We start from the raw sequence: 20549 nt of genomic DNA, 5'->3' as shown, positions 1-20549 counted from the left end.
TCAGTAGTTGAAACTACACTAGGAGATATTTCGTCGTTGACCGATGAGCTGAGTCGTATCGGAGCCGTCAGCCCTGCCATCCAGATTACCAAGAGGCCATACAGCCGTGGACCAGTCTTACTTCCCGAAAATGATCCCATGTTGTATGTCTTATTGAAGCATGTGGCCATCTAAGAAACTCAGTTGAGGGCTGCACGTCTAGTACCCCGTTTCTCGGGTCAGCAAGAGGAGCCTTCAGCCATTTCGAGTGTACGAAAACCTCTTATAATCACTTCCGATGTGATTGCATTAGACTTTTCTTCAGCCGTCCCCAGCTGGGCGCTTCAACACATCCACCAGGCAAGGAGAGCCTGTATGATCTCCATGACAGCATACGGATCTCTGTTGCCTTTCCCCGATGCATCTGCGTGTGTCGCTCGCTTTCCGACACGGGCTTTGCCACCCCCAATCTCCCTCGCGTACCCGACACAGAACGATTGAGAGGATCTTGGCCGATCTCAGACAAACACGAGGGCAAAAGAAGAAATAAAGAATGTGCTCCTCCCTGCAGATGGAGAGTCAGCTGTCCACGCCTCTTTCACCCGCATATTTCCCAGAACAAACAATATGGGCACCGAATATGTCGCCGTCCTCACGGGGTCCTTTTTGACGGGTATCTCCCCCTGTCTACATCCATTGAAGGTTTGGGAAGCAGCTAATCAGATGCAGGAGCCATGATGAACCTCCACCTGCTCACCATTCCCATTCTTATCGAGACCACCCAGCAGCCGGCCCAGCTGGTGCACCAATGGAGCCGTATTTTCTACAGCGGCCATCGTAAAGGCCCCGGAATCGCTTTTGTGACGGGGGCCCTGTACGGATATGCGGCGTGGGCCAAGCACTCTGTCGGTGAACCTTGGCATCACTGGATGGTCGCCGCCGTCACGACGGTGAGCATGGTGCCCTACACGTGGATGTTCATGAACGCTACGAACACAGCCCTCTTCCACGCTGAGGATCAGTTCGAGAAAGGGGGTGTGGAGATTAGCTTGCTGGAGAGCGTGAGATTGGTAAAAAAGTGGGATTGGCTCAACACTGTGCGAGCCCTCTTTCCACTGGCAGGCTCGGTGATGGGAATGCTGGGAGTGTGTGGCATGATGCGGTACTGATGGTGATGGTCTTGACCATGCAGAGCTACGGGAGATACTAGCCCGTAGTACGCGGATATCTATGGTTGTAGCTAGTAAATTCGGGCTGACCGAAACGTTTGTCACTTGTGAGTCGCAACCGAATGCAAGACCCTAACGGTCAGCGACTGATAAGTCGAGCGGAATGATCTGATCTACCAAGTGGCACTTCTTGCCACATGAATAACATGCAATAGACTCGTTGTGGCCACGCACGTCCGTCACTGCTTGGTGACTTACTGGTAGTAGATGCCACATACGCTACTCGAAGTCGACATAAGCAGATCTCTGGTATTTAGTTGTGAATTAGCGTGCTAGATGTGCCAATATCATCAGATAGGCCTTTTTCATTTTCGTTTTGGGGGAAGTCGCCAGCACGGGGATCGAATTCGTTGGCATACCATCAAATGCCTGCCACCCAGCGGCCCAACTCGGCCAGCGACCAACACACCGCCATATATAATGGGATACTATCATGGGTCCTTTAGTAGCTTTAGCATTTCTTGAGTACTCTTCAAAGCCGTAAAATAATGAACGGATCACTTAGCCAGCACGATCAAGAGAGGCTCTCTACGCCATGCCGGGATGGACCGCCTGAGACGGTGTATTTGGTCACCGGGGCCAGCCGAGGTATGGTCAATCGAATCAGAGGTCCTACGAGGTCTTACTCATAACACGCAGGCATCGGACGAGGTCTGATTCAAGCCTTTCTCCAACGTCCCAGGAGCACCGTGGTCGCTTGCGTGCGCAACGTCGCCACCGCTACGCCGGCGCTCTCGACACTAGCCGTCGCCGAAGGCAGTCGGATGATCGTGGTGCAACTGGACTGCAACTCGGAAACCGATGCCCAGACAGCCGTCCAAACCTGCGGGAGGAACACGGGGTGACGCACTTGGACGTGGTAGTTGCCAATGCGGCCATGGCGACGAACTTTGGGCCCGCGTCCACCATGCCTCTCGAACATCTCCAGGCGCACATGATGGTCAACATGTATGCTCCGGTCCTCCTGTTTCAGGCAACCCGCCTGATGCTGCAGCAGTCCAAGCAACAGGCCAAGTTTATCTTGATCGGTGCCCCAATCAGCACCATCACCAACATGCACGACTACGCGCGGGCCCCACTGACGGCATACGGAGTGTCGAAGCTGGCGGCCAACTACATGGTGCGCAAGTTCCACTTTGAGAACAAATGGCTCACGGCCTTCATCATCGATCCAGGGTAATCATCGTTCGAATATTTCGTGGTAACGTATATTCGCTAACCGAAGCATGCTAGACATGTCCAAACCGATATGGGCGACCAAGGAGCGCGGCTGATGGGCCGTCCGCAGGCCCCAACAACAGTCGCAGACAGTGTGGCAGGCATCTGTGCTCGGGTATGATCATTGCCTTCTTCTTTGCGTGTGCTAACGTTGGGGTGGTAGATTGACGAAGCGACCAAGGAAACTACATCGGGACACTTCGTTATCCATACGGATGGATCTCAACTCTCTTGGTAGGATACTAGCGGCAACGAAGCGCGGTCATATGTTTCTGAGGCGAGCAGAAGCGTGCTGACGTGGAACTGGTCCAGAAAGGCGCGATGGGGTCCTGTGTTCGTGTCGCGGCGGCTTTGGCTCGATGGGGTCGTGTATAACCTTTTCGGTCTCTTCCGTTCCGTCTATTTAGGTTCTCGTTATATAAAATCAAATTGAAACGCAACGTTTGTTTTCGTGGACCCGTGATGGAAATATCGATGTGTGTAGAAGGGGCGATGAAATCCAACCGGAGAAAGCGAACGCGTCTAAGGCCACAGGAACGCCGAAAGAGTACCAATTGCTGGTGCCTGAATAAATTGGCCACCCACACCACCCCCTTGGCTCCTCGTTCCACCCCACAAAACAACCACAGGTGCATACTCACAGACGATACGACTAGACCAAGAGAACTTAGGTGAGAGGCATACAGACACTCGTAGTGCAGTTCTTTACATCCTGAAGAATAGCTCCCAAAATCAGCAGTATTTTCTCACTGCGAAGGGGTGAATCCCGTCTACTTAAACTTGGTAGCGCTAAACAATATATATATATCTGCAGTAACAGTGTCGTCAAATCGAAAGATACGACCGGTACTAGTAGTAAGTAGTAGCATACGAAAGTCTGCAACGTTGAACAATATGTTTCCGCGATCGTATAATCATACCACTTTCCTGAAATTGTATGTTCAGCTCATGCCAATTCAAACCCATGGGGGGTTTGAGCTGTGCCTTTGGTTTCTATCTCCGCTCTCCCTCCACGGGTATACCATAGACACTAATCCCAGTTCGTAGTTAGGGGCGGAGAGCAGCCTCAGGCTCACAAAGGCCACTAACCCAACCAGAGCAATGGGCCGGGCAGTATCCACACCGCCCTCTGTAACCGTCGCCCCACTTCGACGCCCTGAGCGTCAATTCGCCCATCACGACAACTTCTCCACCATCCAAATAGTACTACGTACGCGGTACCAATAACTGGCTAAGTACGGACTTAGACTGACGCCACTTGGATCCATTTCTGACTACTAGCAGCCAATTACTCGAATCAATTCCTGGCAGATTTGACGCACAAGTTCATCAACCTTTACTACTATATACTCTGTACGATACGCGAGGTCTATGGGATATCATTTGGTTCAAACCTGGCGACACACAGTCAGTATGAAGCACCAGCCATCAGCCCCAGCGCCACCGCTATCACCGCGTCGTCGCCATAGCTGATACTCAGTTGTACTCCTTCCAATCCTCGCTGCCGCGCCGCTGTTTGTGCAGCACCCCGGAGCTGTTGTCTGTCAGTGATGCATGGATCTCAATTGATCAAAAATCTCATACCTTGACTTTCGGTGCGCCGTTACCACTATGCTCGATCTCAATCTCTTTCATGGCTGCCCCGGCGCCTTGTGAATGTGTCTGGAGACATTTGAACACCGCCTCTTTTGCACACCACCGGCTGGCATAGGCCGCGCGCACATCCGCGCTCTTTTCGGCCCACTCACGCTCCCTCACCGTATAATTGCGCTCCACAAAGGTGGCGTTCTCGTATGCGTCGAAGGAGGCGAGAGGAACCAGGTCCACGCCCACCGTGCCACCGGGAGATATATGCGGTCGCACTTGCTCCTCAATCCAGGCGGAGGAGATGCCCTTCACTAGCTCGGCAGGTTCGCCGGGGGATGGCAGAGTATCGTTGCCGAGGGCGGGTGTGGCATCGGGATGAAACCGATACTCGCCCGTCGACGGATCCTGGGAGATACGCGCCAAGGGATCGAGGAAAATGCGGGCGGCATCGTACTCGTCGTACGGGTTTTGCGTCTGGATCTTCACCACCGCCTGCGACATGATCGCCGCGGCGTAGGCGCGATCACCAGCCTCGGTTCGAACCCTCACCTTACGATAGTAGTCCTCAACCTCGGGACGTAGGAGCGTGGCAAAGAAATACTTGGGGGCCACACCAACGATCTGGCCCCCCTTCTGTCCGAAGCCAAATGAGGTCAGCAGAAATGCCTTGACCTCACGTAGCTGTACGGTGCGCGTAGGGAAGCAGAGATGAGACGCGTTGCGCAGGGCCTCGTCCAGCGTGTCCAGATTGCGGTTACCCGGCACCAGCCCCGAGTCGAGTACTTGTAGGCATCCATTGAGCATCCATGCGGCCGCTGGTGCTTTAGGGTGTCCCGTCACCGACTTTTGGCAGATGGCCCACAGAGGGCGGCCAGGAGTGCGACCTAAATGACGCATTTGCGTCTCGATCACCTCGGGCTCATTGAGATCGTTGCCGCGCGTTGAGGTGCCGTGCAATGAGGCCACATCCAGGTCGTCGATAGTTAGCCCCCAAGTGGCGAGCGCTGCTCTCAGCGGAGCCATATCAGTGGTTGGTCGGGCGCGTTGTATGCGGGGAGCAGGGCTGCTGATCGACGTGATTGAGGTCAGGAATGATTTGTCTGAGACTTCGGATGATGTGCTGCTACGGCTGCTCGGGCGCGATGTGAGGGATATCATACTGGATCGAGCGCGCTCACGGGAGAAGCTTAGGATGCCCTGTCCCGGTGCTGGCACCGAGGAACCAATCTTGTCGGCGGCCATGGCTGAGCTGGCAATGACCGCGTAGATAGGGAGACCCATTTTTAGGGCGATGTCCCCTCGACACAGCAGCTGTATACCGCAACCATGCGCCTCGACAAAGCCAGCACGACTCTCAGCCATGGGGCGCGACATCTCCGAGGGCTGTCGACCGCAGGCGATCTCCTCTTCAACGTTGACTGTGGCCTTGAGTTGTGCGAATCCATACGATGCCTCCTCCTGCAGATCATCATAGCCACCCACAAGACACATCTTGGTCTTGCCTGCCATGATTGACTCGTAGCCGGAATCGATCGACTCGACTCCGGTGGCACATGCGCCGACGGGAGTTTTGATCGGCCCCGTGCAGCCGAGGAGCAGCATATTGACCCAGGCAGCGGGTGTGTTGAGATACGTGTCTTGCAGAACATCCGACGGGATGTCATGATCGAAGTAGACATCTCGGTAGAGTTGACGAGTCTTCGTCGGCCCACCCATGGAGGATCCGATGAAGTTGCCTAGTTCCGAGAGGTGGATGTGTTGAAAGACCTCAAAAGGGTCAGTTATGCCGGCACTGTAAAATGCCTCGGCCACGCAGCAAACCGTATAGAGCGTGACAGGGTCGACCTGATGGATTAGGTTCTCAGGGATGCCGTACTTGGCTGGAGTCCATCCAGCCGGCAACTCACCGGCACACGATCCCCAAACAAAGGGAACTGTCTTGGGAACAAGGATAACAGCGCCTCGTTTAAGCTTCACGCGGCATGCGTCGGGATTTTCACTGGGCCGGATGGAAACGTGAGCCCCATGGCGGAGGCGCATGGCGTCGGCGGTATGTTGAGATACTTCAAACTCGGGCAGATCCTCCTCGACGGCGACCTCCTGCAGGACCTCCCTGCGCTCTGGATTGTACGAAGTGGACTGGATAGGACGTATCCCGGTGTGGTTGTCAATATAGTCCCCGTACAGTGCCTGGATCTCGCCATCCCGTACTGGCTTCCCGGTCTGAGTATCCACCCAGCCGACGTAGGATTCATCGTCGACGTGGCGGATGAGGTTCATCAGCCAGGCAAGTTCGACATAGCCGGCTGAAGTCCACTGGCCCTGGCTCTCCATTTCCCACCGTAACCGCGCGCTACCCCATGGCCCCAGCTCCGAGTACCCAACCACCACCACAGCGTTGGCCGGATCTTGCAACCTTTCCAGACGCGGTAGCAGGGGACGAATCTCTTGCTCATAATCGGGGAGATGGGGATAACCCACACAAAGGCTACTGCGGGGGTGAATTGGGGCCACGGGTGCTTGCTGGGTAGGTTTTATTCCCGGAGACAAGAGTCTTTCATGCTCATCCTCGGCCTGCACGGCACGAATCACCTCGGCCGCCAGCTGGACTTTCTGGTGCAATTCGGCTAAGAAACCAGGCCTGCTACCAAATGTTCCCAGGCTGCCTGTGAAATCGGCATCCAAAGGTCCATCTTCACAATGGGCCACAAATTTGGGGGTTAGCAGCATGGCGATGTTGAATGCCATCTCAGCCACGGAAAATGTGCGTATTCCGTGTTGCTCGACCTTATCGGCGATGATATCATGGGTTGTCATTAGGCCGGTCGACCGGGTCCACCCGATGCGAACGCCGCAGATAGATAGCTGGTCTGACCAAGACTCCGATTGGATGCGATGGAACAGACTCTCAAGCGCTAGCTTTGACTCCGGATACATCCCGTCGCCACCAAAGATGCCGTGATTTGGTGACAGTGGGAGCAGCACCTGGGTCGGATGGCAGTCAACCCCTGCATTTTGTTTACAGTGGACGATATGCCCCAGCAGGCGGAAGACATTGACCAGCATTAGTCGGTGGCCCAGCTCGCTCTGCCCCCCAATGTCATGCATCTCGGTGCTATAGTCGGATGCGGCAGCGAAGGGAAGGATGGCATCCAGATCCCAATTTAGCCTGCGGGGATCGTAGACGTACTGGATCAGCCCTTTGCAATCTTGGGCACTGGCTAGATTGCAAGGCATTACCCGCAGCTCGGAGAACTTTGCGCCGTGATTATTGTACATCTGCTGGAAGTATCTGGCTGTCGTCGCCAGCTCCCTGCTCGTTGTCACCAGTACTCGGGCTCCTCCCTCTAACAATAGCCGCACCACTCCTGCTCCTATCGACCCCTGACCCGCTCCTGTCACCAGAAAGGTTTTACCAACAAAGGAGATTCCATCATCGAGTGCTAAGCACATGGCCTCCATCAAAGCGTCGGTCAAGTTGATCTGAGTGTCGACGTTGGCTGACTTGAGACCAATGAAAGATGTGCCCTGGCGGAGCGACTGGATGTACGCAGTGGGGCCACTCACTCCCTGGCGTGGTGCCTCTGTGTATTCAATCTTGCCGTCCCTTGTAATGGTGGTGTGGGGGCCCACCGCCGGGAGAATGAGGCGTGCCTTCGGGCAATCCGCCACTGTGGATGTGATGGCCTGCTCAAGGAGTTGCGAGGCGGCATGATATCCGGGTAAAGAACCTTGCTTGAAGTAGGCCTCACAAGAAAGACTGCGTACCATGCTGAGCAGGGCCTCATCAGCTCGGGTACGGAGACGATTGAGAAAGACTTTGAAGCCCAGGGTGTCGTCCATCAATTCACTGTAGGAAGGACGACGATAGAAGGCCAAGACATCCTGCCGGGCCATATTCCACCACGAGCCATAGCGTCGCGACTTCTTCACATCCAGCATTGGTGTTATCCCGGCGAGAAACTCAGGGGTCATCTCGGCCGTCCAGAGATCGACTTTCTGCTGACATTCCACCACCAGAGCATCCGACTGAGAGGCTTGAGACCCCGACAAATCAATTTGTAAGTATTCTGCTAGCGCTTGAAACTGTTGAACCCCGAGCCTCCGGTGCGCCTTGGAAAACTCGGCTACCACCTCCGGATCAACCACCGAGGAAGCCACAGCGTCTTCATTCATAGTGTCTTGTCTCGGTCGGAGGGTGATGTCACACGATTCGGCGTACATGGATGAAATCTTGTCCCAGAACTCTTCCGCTGCGCTCGATGAAGTTAACCGCGATGGGGGTTCTGACGCAATGGCGTAGAGCAGCACCGCTGTTTGTCGCGAGGGTCCCAGACCCCACTTGCTTGCCAGGTGGGTTCGAATAGCGTTGGTGTTGAAATCGCTAGGCATCTTGGACGAGATTAGTTTGGCAACAGCTGCGGAGGACGTTTTTCCCAGTTGCACTGTCGGGCTGGCGTCACCAAAGTCTCGCAGGAGGATCTGCTCTGGTGCATCTGGGATGGAGCTAAACTCGTTGTGCAAATCTCCCACGAGCTCGTTCTGCAGGGAAGACCGACCTGGAAGATGCTGTCAGACATAGGGCACTGCTGCGCGTAGGAAACATGGCCATACCACCCGACAGCTCTTTGATTGACTTTGATGTAGGAAGCTGGGCAATTGGCGTCTTCAGCTTTCTGGCAACAAGAGCCTGAACAATTTGCACTCGTGATAGCGCCACATCGTCGATCACGATATTTGGAGCGCTTGCAGGCGTAACTTTGGGTTTTTGGGGTATCGATGGAGGGTTGGCAAGACGCGGTAGCTCCGGGGTAGGGACGTCCACGGTGATTTGCGGTACAATTGGCGCTTTTCTCTCTTCATACTCATAACAAAGCTTCTTCGCGTCTAACGAGCTTGCGAGAAGCTGGATAGAGGAGGCTACCAATCTCTTCCCTTGGATGACCATGCCTCGCACCGCTTTTTGGGCCATGCCCATCAGGATGCTGGACGGACCCAGCTCGACGTAGCGTTGAACAGCATTCTGCCGACCAAGTAAATATTCTTGCGTGTCGACCCTGCGTCGATTGCCTGGTTAATATGTCCTCTTCCTTCAAGTGTTATAGTTGATGGATGGTTAACAGAGTCTCACCAGCGGACAGGGAATGCCAATTGATGTCTGTATGAAGGTGAGATTAGCTGGCCATGCAATGCAGTATCGGGAGGGGCTGAAGTGATTACGCAAGGAGCTCGACCAATAGTTGATGTGCAATATATTGATCATCCATCGCCTGTGGCCGCATATCGATACTCCGTCGAAGAGACAAGCTGCGCGACATGTCGCGGGAATAGGGTACGAATGCTTTAATGACCATGAAAGAGTAGCGTTCATATACAATTACTATCGGATCACTGCTGGAGCACTTAGTTGATCGCCGGGCAATGATATTTTGCATGCCCGAACCCCGAATCCCGACTTTCGTCGCTGAGCTGAAAGCAAGACGCCTCGGCTTGTGAAGAATGGCAGGTCGGACTGTATAGTGCATGCACATCATGTGCACCAGACAGACTAGGCCGAAGGCTGGAGGCCTCAAAATCTCTTTCTTTCTCCCTTGTCCTGGTAAAAGTTTGCGTACCCCCCTTATCTACTACAGCTTTACTCTAAGGTGATTGTTTGCGTCTAAGGATGGGATCCATTGGTAGGGAACATGAGTCAATCCCTATCCAGGCCGCCCAGAGAGGCGCTGCTCGGATCTGTGCTGCCTTTGGGGGTCAAGGGTCTAACAATCTGGACGTGTTAAAAAGCCTACTGGAGTTATACAAGCGGTATGGCCCAGATCTGGATGAGCTACTAGACCTGGCATCCAACACCCTTTCGCAGCTGGCTTCTTCCCCTGAAGCAATAGCCGTCCACGAGCCCTGGGGTTTCGATCTCCGACAATGGCTGGCCACACCCGAGGTTGCTCCTAGCAAAGAAGTTCTTGCCCTGTCGCCACGGAGCTTTCCCTTAAATACATTAATTAGCCTGGCGCTTTATTGTGCAACTTGTCGAGAGCTTGAACTTGATCCTGGGCAACTTCGATCCCTCCTTCATAGTGCCACGGGGCATTCCCAAGGCATATTGGCCGCGGTGGCCGTCACCCAGGCCGAGAGCTGGTCAACCTTTTATGACGCCTGCAGGACGGTGCTCCTGATCTCGTTTTGGATTGGACTCGAGGCTTACCTCTCCACTCCATCCTCCGCCGTCTCGGATACCATGATCCAAGATTGCATCGAACATGGCGAGGGGCTTCTTTCCTCGATGCTAAGTATCTCCGGGCTCTCCCGCCCCCAAGTTGAGGGAGTAATTGAGCATGTCAACAAGGCACTGGGAGAATGTAACCAATGGGTGCATTTGGCCCTGGCTAACTCCCACGAAAAGTTCGTTTTGGCGGGACCACCTCAATCCCTATGGGCTGTCTGTCTTTATGTCCGAGGGATCAGAGCAGACAATGCCCTCGATCAGTCGCGTATCCTGTTTCGCAATCGAAAGCCTACAGTGGACCTGTTATTCCTTCCCATATCCGCACCATTTCACACCCCATACTTGGACGGTGTCCAAGCTCGTGTTCTCGAGGCTTTGAGCTCTGTTCCGTTGCCTCTCCATTCCATCAAAACTCCCCTCTATCACACAGGCACTGGGAGCAACCTCCAAGAACTACAAACAGATCAAATAATCCCGACTCTTATCCACGCCATTACCGTGGACCAGTTGAACTGGCCTCTGGTTTGCCGGGGCTTGAACGCAACGCACGTGTTGGACTTTGGACCTGGGCAAACATGCAGTCTTATTCACGAGCTCACACAAGGAACGGGCGTATCAGTGATCCAATTGACTAGTCAATCGGGACCAAAACCCGTTGGAGGCCATGCGGATGCAGTGAACTGGGAGGCTGAGTTTGGCTTACAACTTCGTACAGATGTGGACGGTACTGCTAAACTGCACAACCGTATGACAACACTTCTTGGGAAGCCTCCCGTGATGGTGGCGGGAATGACACCTACTACGGTGCGTTGGGACTTTGTCGCTGCAGTTGCTCAAGCTGGATATCATGTCGAACTGGCCGGTGGCGGCTACCACACAGAGCGTCAGTTCGAGGCCGAGATTCGGCGTCTGGCAACTGCCATCCCAGCAGATTACGGCATCACATGTAATCTCCTCTACGCCAAACCTACGACCTTTTCCTGGCAGATCTCTGTCATCAAGGATCTGGTGCGCCAGGGAGTTCCCGTGGAAGGAATCACCATCGGCGCTGGCATCCCTTCTCCTGAGGTCGTTCAAGAATGTGTACAGTCCATCGGCCTCAAGCACATCTCATTCAAGCCTGGGTCTATCGAGGCCATTCACCAGGTCATACAGATCGCGCGTACCTATCCTGACTTTTTGATCGGGCTGCAATGGACCGCAGGGAGAGGGGGAGGACATCACTCCTGGGAGGACTTCCATGCACCTATTCTGGTAACATACGCGCAAATCCGATCGTGTCCGAATATTCTCTTCATTGCAGGTAGTGGATTCGGTGGAGGCCCGGACACGTTTCCGTACCTCACGGGCCAATGGGCCCAGGCCTTTGGCTATCCATGCATGCCCTTCGACGGAGTGTTGCTGGGCAGTCGCATGATGGTGGCTCGGGAAGCCCATACGTCAGCCCAGGCAAAACGCCTGATTATGGATGCAGAAGGCGTAGAAGATGGAGATTGGCACAAGTCTTTCCACGAGCCTACCGGCGGTGTAGTGACGGTCAATTCGGAATTTGGTCAACCTATCCATGTTCTCGCTACTCGCGGAGTGATGCTGTGGAAAGAACTCGACAACCGGGTCTTTTCAATCAAAGACACTTCTAAGCGCTTGGAATATCTCCGCAACCACCGGCAAGAAATCGCTAGTCGTCTTAACCAAGACTTTGCCCGCCCCTGGTTTGCTGTTGACGGACACGGACAGAATGTGGAGCTGGAGGATATGACCTACCTCGAGGTCCTCCGCCGTCTGTGCGATCTCACGTATGTTTCTCACCAGAAGCGATGGGTAGATCTATCATATCGGGTGTTAGTATTGGACTTCGTTCATCTGCTTCGAGAGCGATTCCAATGCGCTATTGACAACCCCGGCGAACATCCACTCGACATCATCGCCCGGGTGGAAGAGAGCATGAAGGATAAAGCATACCGCACGCTGTATCCAGAAGATATCTCTCTTCTTATGCAATTGTTCAGCCGACGTGACATCAAGCCGGTCCCGTTCATCCCCAGGTTGGATGAGCGTTTCGAGACCTGGTTTAAAAAAGACTCATTGTGGCAATCCGAAGATGTAGAAGCGGTGATAGGACAGGACGCCCACCGAACCCTCATCATTCAAGGGCCCATGGCCGCTCAGTACTCAAGATCCGACAATGAGTCCGTCAAAGACATCTTAGACAAGATTTGTAATCATTACGTGGGTGCTCTACAAGCTGATTCAAGACAAAATTCTATCGGCGATGGACACTCGAACACGCAAAACAGCCCCCTCAGCGCGTTTCCTGGGCTCAGAGTAACGACAAATAGGGTTCGAGGGCTCTATAAGTTGAAGAAAGTGGGAACCGTCCCCGAAATGGACGTTCTTTTTGAGCACATGGTCGGACTGTCGAGGTCGTGGGCTCGGACATGTTTGATGAGCAAGTCGGTCTCTAGGGACGGTTCTCGTCTGCCTAACCCCATTCGCGCTGCACTCCAAGCCCAGCGTGGCGACACCATCGAGGTGCTTTACACCGAAGACTCGGAGATTCGCAAGATTCGACTGATTTCACCCACGGGGGATGGTGGGTCCCCTTCTCAGGTTGTATTTGAGATCGTCTCTGATGATGGAAAAAGAGTGTTCACCACCTTGGCCCCCAATGTTCCATTCAACCCCGAGCCCACCGTCGCCTTTTGCTTCAAGGTCGACCAGAAGCCGAAGGAGTGGACGCTTGAGGAGGATACGTTTGGTCGGGCAGAGAGGATCAAGGCTTTGTACATGAGTCTGTGGAACTTGGGCCCCCCGAACAAGGGTTCTCTTTTGGGTCTGAATTCGCAATTTACGGGAGAAGAACTGGTGATCACAACGGACAAGATTCGCGATTTCGAGAGGGTATTGCGGCAAACCAGTCCCCTTCAGCTGCAGTCATGGAACCCCCAAGGATGTGTACCTATCGACTACTGTGTGGTCATCGCCTGGTCTGCTCTTACCAAGCCTCTGATGGTCTCCGCTTTGAAATGCGACTTCCTAGACCTGCTGCACAGCGCTATCAGCTTCCACTATGCTCCATCCGTCAAACCATTGCGGGTGGGCGATATCGTCAAAACCTCATCCCGTATCCTCGCGGTCGCGGTGAAGCCTAGGGGAACTATGTTGACGGTGTCGGCGGACATTCAACGCCAAGGACAACATGTTGTCACCGTCAAATCAGACTTCTTTGTGGGAGGCACCGTTCCGGCATGTGAAACCCCTTTCGAACTTACGGAGGAGCCTGAAATGGTTGTCCATGTCGACTCTGAAGTGCGCCGTGCAATTTTACACAGCCGCAAGTGGCTCATGCGAGAAGATCGCGCGGTAGATCTGCTAGGGAAGCAGCTCCTCTTCAGATTAAAGAGCGAAAAACTGTTCCAGCCGAACGGTCAGCTAGCACTGTTACAGGTAACCGGTTTCGTGTTCACTTACAGCCCTGATGGATCAACGACACCATTTGGTCGCGTATACTTCGAAAGTGAGTCTTGTATAGGAAACGTCGTGATGGACTTCCTGCACCGCCACGGTGCGCCTCGGGCGCAGCTGCTGGAGCTTGAACATCCTGGGTGGACGGGCACCTCGACTGTGGCCGTACAAGCCCCTCGACGCAGCCAATCCTATGCGCGTGTCTCCCTGGATCATAATCCCATCCATGTGTGCCCGGCCTTTGCGCGATACGCCGGCCTGTCGGGCCCCATTGTCCATGGTATGGAAACCTCTGCCATGATGCGCAGAATTGCCGAATGGGCCGTGGGAGATGCAGACCGATCTCGGTTCCGGAGCTGGCGTATCACATTGCAAGCACCCATCCACCCCAACGACCCTCTGCGGGTCGAGCTGCAGCATAGGGCCATGGAGGACGGGGATATGGTTTTGAAAGTGCAAGCATTCAACGAAAGGACGGAAGAACGTGTAGCGGAGGCAGATGCCCATGTCGAGCAGGAGACGACGGCATATGTCTTCTGCGGCCAGGGCAGTCAACAACAGGGGATGGGCATGGAACTGTACAGCAACTGTGCGGAGGCTAAAGCGTTGTGGACCCGCGCTGACACGCATTTGTGGGAGAACTATGGTATGGAATTTGCGATCCCAACGTGTGTAGCTCGTACTAAACTTTTTCAGGCTTCTCTATCTTGCACATAGTGCAACACAATCCTTTGACCCTCACTGTTCACTTTGGCGGCCCGCGAGGGCGCCGTGTCCGTGCCAACTATCTGCGTTTGATGGGACAGTCACCGAACGATGGTCAACATCCGCCGATCCTGAAGGGGTTGGCGGCGAATTCGACCTCGTACACCTTCTCCTATTCCCAGGGGCTGTTGATGTCCACCCAGTTCGCTCAGCCTGCCTTAGCGCTGATGGAAATGGCTCAGTTTGAATGGCTCAAAGCCCAGGGTGTCATTCAGAAGGGTGCGCGGTTCGCGGGACATTCGTTGGGAGAATATGCAGCCCTTGGCGCCTGTGCCTCCTTCCTCTCATTTGAAGACCTCATCTCTCTCATTTTTTACCGGGGCTTGAAGATGCAGAATGCGCTCCCGCGCGACGCCAACGGCCACACCGACTATGGTATGTTGGCGGCCGATCCATCGCGGATCGGAAAAGGTGATATCTATCTTCCTCTCTTTGTTGCTCGGTCTAACATGGGTGCAGGTTTCGAGGAGGCCAGTCTGAAAGGCCTTGTCCATATCATTCACCAGGAGACCGGCTGGTTCGTGGAAGTCGTGAACTACAACATTTACTCGCAGCAATACGTCTGTGCAGGTCATGTGGGTGATTTCTGATCCTCCCTGCCCTCATCCTTTCATTTCCGCTCCTTCTCACTGACCATGTTTCCCTCGCCCGACCGCAGTTCCGAGCCCTTTGGACGCTGGGTAAGCTATGTGATGACCTTTCCTGCCACCCTCGACCGGAAGCGATTGAGAACCAAGAGCTACGGGCCATGGTGTGGAAACACGTCCCGACGGTGGAGCGGGTGTCTCGCGAGGATCGCATGGAACGGGGTCGAGCAACGATTCCACTCCCGGGGATCGACATCCCCTACCATTCGACCCTGTTACGAGGGGAGATTGAGCCTTATCGTGAATATCTGTCTGAGCGCATCCGGGTGGCGGATGTAAAGCCGTGCGAATTGGTGGGACGCTGGATCCCCAATGTCGTTGGCCAGCCTTTCTCTGTCGACAAGTCTTACGTTCAGCTGGTGCACGACATCACTGGTAGTCCCCGACTTCATTCTCTACTTCAACAAATGGCTTGACCGTCTGCCTGCGTGGGTTTACTCTGGTATTGGTCTTTATTCTGGTTCCTGTGTTGCTTTTGTTTTTTACTAGATCACCACCTGTTTATCCAACTGTTGAAACCCAACGCTTTGCCCGATGGAAACCACTGCGATTTATTTAAGCTATCATGTTGTTGTTTAGTGACTCATTGTACATGAACCATCTCGAATGTCGCGCGAATCCAAAATCAGACCCGCATTAGGGTCATCATTGGATTGCTTAGGCTCTGTTCTGGTCTTGTTGGCCACGATGACGCGATCCCATTGGACGATCGCCGCGTCGACGTCGATGAGGATTTCTCGATAGCTTGCAGGCTTTCCTAGCGGGTCGGCAAGGACACGTACATCGCAGCTGAAGCTTGGCAACCATGACGCCAGATAAGCATACCAACATTCACGATGATCGACAAATGGACGACCTCTCTCCTGGACAGGTGGATCCTCGAGTGTCGGGCGTAGCCGAGTCTCGTACTTTCTGCTCGTCGACTCTTCGCTTTCCGACTGGGTCTACCACCGGAGTCCGAGACCACCCTCGTGCATCTGATCATGCTAGGGACTGAGACTGCTCATACGAGAATAAAGTGGATCGTTGGAATCCACTTTATAATTGAAACCAGTATAGCTATCTCATTTCAGAATTACATGTCGTACTGCGTACTATTGTGCCGTATTATGAATTCTCAACTCGGATCCGTCCACCATGGCGAACAATATATCATTCTTTCTCACGCGGTGATTGACAACTAAAATGTCTGTAACTACCACGAAAACGTAATAAATAGACCATCTAGATCATATAGACTATTCCAAATTGTTGGATCAGGAGTATTCGAGAGGGAAACTTCACGAGAAGCAATGACGCGATCGAAGCCACTGCAAGGGGTTCCGGAATGCTGATCATGACAGCGGACGGACCCACCTGATCCTGGCCTTTTCAGGGCTTAGGGCCTGTGAGGCAGGCAAACAAGCAACAACACACACCCAACAACACGACCATCACCGTCACCATCACCAACGCTAACACCAATATCAACATCGACGACTCCCCACCCGGCTCTCTCGTGGGGAGCAAAGATGATGGCTGGCTGAATCCAGAACCCAAACCTACTCGGGCGATGACCTCGTAAAAGTTGCACGATCCCTGGTCGTCCGTGGAGTGTGTGTTGATCGATCGGCCAGTCTCGCCCTTCCACGGCCGGTCGTGTATGCAATGTAACCATGACAAAGACACATGCTGGTGAGATGACAGTTGCCACAGCTTCCTTTCCCCCCTCCGCTGTCAAAAAAGCGCAAAAGCACCAAATGCAAGGGGGTGAGGGTCAGCAAGGGGGCGGATATCATGCCGGTGTCATTCCAAGGTCAATGGATGGGTGGGCCCTTTCTTCATTCTTGCTGCAGGAAATTAATAATGTTTGAGGACACGGCGCGCAAGCGGTGGCGGAGATTCGCCTCGAGCCCACTAAACCCGAGGAGGGAGAAAGGGGACGCTGGATGGTGCGCCGGCATCCCTGCTGCGTCGTCTCCGCCTTCTTGCAGGCGCTTGGCCAATAGATTCACCAGCGATTGGACTCGGTGCAGTTCGCTCAGAACGAGCTGTGCCGCGACTCGCGGCTGGTCTTCCTCATCCACACAATGCCCGCCCACCAGACTAGGTACATGCAGCACGCGCTCTTCGGAAACGGTGGTGGGAGTGTTGCTACTGCTGCTGCTGCTCCGGCTGCTACCGCTGCTGTCGCTGCTGTTATTTCCACCCACCGCCGCCGAGGGGCACTGAGTGCCGGCTGCGGCAGCATACCACGCCAGCACCTTGAGGACGATAAGGACAACCATGCTCAGCAAGTAGCCGTCCTGCGCACACGAACACCCGAGGATGTTCCGGACCACATCGGTCGCCTTCTTGTTCCCCGAGAGGACCATGTCGATCGTCGTCAGGTTGCACGAGCTATCCTCGCCACCCGTCAGCCGTAGCTGACAGCCCAGCGGGGCGTGGGGGAAGAGGTGGGTCAGCGTTTGTAGTGCCAGCGAAAAGCAGCAATAGCGCGTTTCAAACGGCGGTACTGGTGCCGACTCGAGGAACGGGTCGATCATGGGAGTCCCCACTTCCAAGAAGGCGTCGAAAAGACTCCCCGTCGGCTCCGCCAAGAAATCGGCATGGTTTCCGTGATCGATGGAATGCAAAGAGTCCCCAAATTCCGAATCGACCGTTAGCGAAGACAGGGTGCCTTGCTCCTGACCAGACAACTCTCCCCCCAGCCCCTGGGCCTCCAAGGGTAGCGGGGGGCTCTGATGGGAAAAGATGGCTGAGACGCTACCGCTACCATTGGGGGTGGGCAGAGCGTGTGGTGGTTGATCCGATTGAGGCGGAGGTGGTGGATGCGGTTGCGGATGAGAATGAGAATGAACATGAGGAGTAGAATACGTATTATGGACCGAATGTCCCTGTTCCGACCCGGCGGACGGAAGACTCTCTGATGGCCGCCGAGTTGGCTCAAGGGGACTGGGAGCGCGCGGATTGCGGCCCATCCGCTTAGAGACCATGTATTGACAGGCAAGACCACGTTCGATACACCGAGCACAGGCCGGCTTTTCTTTGGTACATCGCACCTTAGAACTGGCACAACTCGTACAGCTATCCCGGAGCTTTCGGGCGCGGCGAGTCTGGGAGGAACGCATCGGTCCGGGCGATGCCCGGGGGGAGATCTGGTCTACCATCGTGGAGGTCCGGAGGAAGGAAATCAGTATGATCTTCAATGGAACGCAGGAAGAGACACAATGTGAAGGCTTTCCCTGGGAGAGTAGCCCGCCCTTTTCGTTGCCTCGCCCTGAGGTCTAAATGTACACTCACGTCACCAGCTGAGGGGTTCTGACTGAGCCCAGGATCGTCTAGCTTTGCGTTTCCTTGTTTATACCGAGGCTGATGCGTGTGACCAGAGAACTGCGTGCTCCCTTTGACGAATTAGACCAAGAACAACCAATACTGTTAGCCCAGCCCGCCCACCTGCATGCATGCGTCCTGCTCAAGATAACGGAATGACAACCCACAAAAGACTTGTTTCCTGCAAGCTAGATCTGCAGCACCCGCATGAGCTCCCAGGAACCCTGGGCCCGTTTCGCTGCGATGTTGAGATGTGACCGAGCCAAGCTATTTTAAGAATGGGACAGAGATATGCATGCCTTTGCTACCGGTGGCTTGCGAAAGATAAACGTACGAGCCAGTAATTGGGCCCGGCTTGCAGATCAGCACTCCCTGACACGGGGGAAGGACTACACGGGTCAAATGCGGAACCTGCCCAGATCACCCGTAATCTCAACAACTTTAAAACCCCATGGAAAGTTCAAGAACTCTCCTTGCACCGCACGGAGATTCGCTGGTGGGCTTTTCACTCAATATCCCCCTCTCTAGGCCATGTTCACGAGCGATCCTCAGCCATGACCTTGACTGATCTAGAAATCTGTGCCGAGGAAATTGCCACCGCCGCGAGAACCCTGGCGAGAGACGGATACTCTGGCGGATATTCAGCTGGGCTCCCTGACCATCTCCGACCCGTCCAGCGAACACTGATTGCCAATGCCTCGCAAGTATTCGCCCTCGCCGGTCAGCCCGCCGACTTTGTCCGACAGTTGGCTCTCTATGTGCATACTTCCCCTCACCCCCCCACTCTATGATGAAATACGCCCAGAAAGATGCTAATGGTGTTGTACAGAATCAGCTTTTGGCATGCTTGCGGTGGCTGGGGGAGTTCCAGGTGCTAGCGTGTATCCCTCTGGATGAATCCGTACCCTTTGAAGACGTCGCAGACCTTGCAGGAGTCCCTGAATGTCGGCTACGTCGACTGGTGCGGCCACTATTTACAATAGGCTTTCTTTGTGAGCCTTCACCGGGGCATGTGGCACACAGTGTGCTGTCGAAACAGTTTGTGACCCAACCAGCCCTGCTGGACGCCATTTTCTTCATGTCGGACACTCTGGCTCCGTCAGCGTCAACGATGGGGACCCAGACGCGCAGATCTGGGGCCTCAGAGCAGCCGGAAGATTCCGCATGGAACCTCGCCGTGGGAAGTAACTCTCCTTTTGCCGTATGTCTTCAACAACGACCCAAGGTGAAGCGACAGCTGGGTGCCTACCTCTCCTACGTGTCAAGTGCCATGGATGCTGCCGTGGAAGATACGCTTACTCGGATGGACTGGCAAAGCTTGGGAATGGCAACAGTCGTCCATGTGCGCATCCCACTCCCGATTGTGGCATCCCCCTTGTGACTAACCTCATCCTCTTGTAGGTGGGTGCCCTGTCACCCTCACTGGTTATTGCCCTCGCTCCCCGATTTCCATCACTCCGTTTCCTCGTGCAGACAGAACCGAAGACCGAGTCTGGCGGTCCTCAACCATGTGTCGATAATCATGGCATGTCTAACTTGAAACTAGCGAGCATACCTCTGCATCTACGTGAACGCATCAATTGGGGCACCCGTCCATCAACAGCAACACAACCTGTCCTCGACGCCGCGGTCTATCTTATCTCCATCGCATCCCCATCCCCACAGTCGTCAGCGATTGAAATCACCATGCGAGTAGCTCAGGCGCTAAGGGCTCATGTGGAGGTGTTGCGGAATAATTCAGACGCGCGCCTCATTTTGACTCTGCCGATGTCGGCGGTCACAAGGTCGATGGACGCTGCGGCGCGAGCGGCGGTCAGTCTGAGCGATCTCTCCCTACTGCAGCTCACCAATGGGGCGCCCCTCAACATGGGCGAGATACGAGATTTGCTGCGGAGTCGCTCCGATGGGCTTGTGGTGATGCGGGAGGTTCGATCTCCCACCAACGCCGTGATTGCATTTGAGATTCAATATTGTGTGGATAATGATGACACCCGATTTTAAAGCCTAGTTGCCTTTCCTGCCGCAGCTATACTATCCACATGGTTAATAACTAGCTTAGTAATATCCTGACAATGTAGCAGCGGTGCTAGTTGTGTCCGGAGTCTTCTGGAAGTTTTCAAAATC

At 54.3% G+C, this 20549-nt stretch overlaps 5 protein-coding genes across 5 annotated transcripts; 3 read left to right on the top strand and 2 right to left on the bottom strand.

Annotated features, from left to right (window-relative positions):
* The first annotated feature begins 524 nt into the window (after window positions 1-524).
* On the top strand, window positions 525-2879 carry ANOM_008218 (uncharacterized protein). Its single transcript, XM_015553474.1, has 5 exons — window positions 525-652; window positions 709-1141; window positions 1848-2384; window positions 2442-2541; window positions 2590-2879. Exons 1-5 carry the CDS (start codon window positions 607-609, stop codon window positions 2662-2664), a joined length of 1191 nt encoding a protein of 396 aa, XP_015404702.1. The 5' UTR covers window positions 525-606; the 3' UTR covers window positions 2665-2879.
* A 955-nt stretch (window positions 2880-3834) lies between these two features.
* ANOM_008217 (sterigmatocystin biosynthesis fatty acid synthase subunit alpha) lies at window positions 3835-9331 on the bottom strand (the record flags this gene model as incomplete). Its single annotated transcript, XM_015553473.1, has 5 exons — window positions 3835-3960; window positions 4011-8572; window positions 8628-9070; window positions 9145-9171; window positions 9234-9331. The coding sequence occupies 5 exons, from the start codon at window positions 9329-9331 to the stop codon at window positions 3835-3837; spliced, it is 5256 nt and encodes a 1751-aa protein (XP_015404699.1).
* A 347-nt stretch (window positions 9332-9678) lies between these two features.
* On the top strand, window positions 9679-15529 carry ANOM_008216 (aflB / fas-1 / fatty acid synthase beta subunit; the record flags this gene model as incomplete). The annotated part of the gene is made up of 3 exons (XM_015553472.1): window positions 9679-14347; window positions 14398-15041; window positions 15125-15529. The coding sequence occupies 3 exons, from the start codon at window positions 9679-9681 to the stop codon at window positions 15527-15529; spliced, it is 5718 nt and encodes a 1905-aa protein (XP_015404698.1).
* Window positions 15530-16933: 1404 nt separating this feature from the next.
* ANOM_008215 (Zn(II)2Cys6 transcription factor) lies at window positions 16934-18262 on the bottom strand (the record flags this gene model as incomplete). The annotated part of the gene is made up of 1 exon (XM_015553471.1): window positions 16934-18262. One exon carries the CDS (start codon window positions 18260-18262, stop codon window positions 16934-16936), a length of 1329 nt encoding a protein of 442 aa, XP_015404701.1.
* Window positions 18263-18979: 717 nt separating this feature from the next.
* Window positions 18980-20426, top strand: tpcD (trypacidin cluster transcriptional coactivator tpcD; the record flags this gene model as incomplete). Its single annotated transcript, XM_015553470.1, has 3 exons — window positions 18980-19183; window positions 19255-19767; window positions 19827-20426. The coding sequence occupies 3 exons, from the start codon at window positions 18980-18982 to the stop codon at window positions 20424-20426; spliced, it is 1317 nt and encodes a 438-aa protein (XP_015404700.1).
* Between the last annotated feature and the right edge of the window lie 123 nt (window positions 20427-20549).

This window comes from Aspergillus nomiae (assembly GCF_001204775.2).
Source record: "Aspergillus nomiae NRRL 13137 chromosome Unknown contig00247, whole genome shotgun sequence".
Taxonomy (NCBI): domain Eukaryota; kingdom Fungi; phylum Ascomycota; class Eurotiomycetes; order Eurotiales; family Aspergillaceae; genus Aspergillus; species Aspergillus nomiae.
This window is presented reverse-complemented; position numbering and strand designations above follow the sequence as displayed.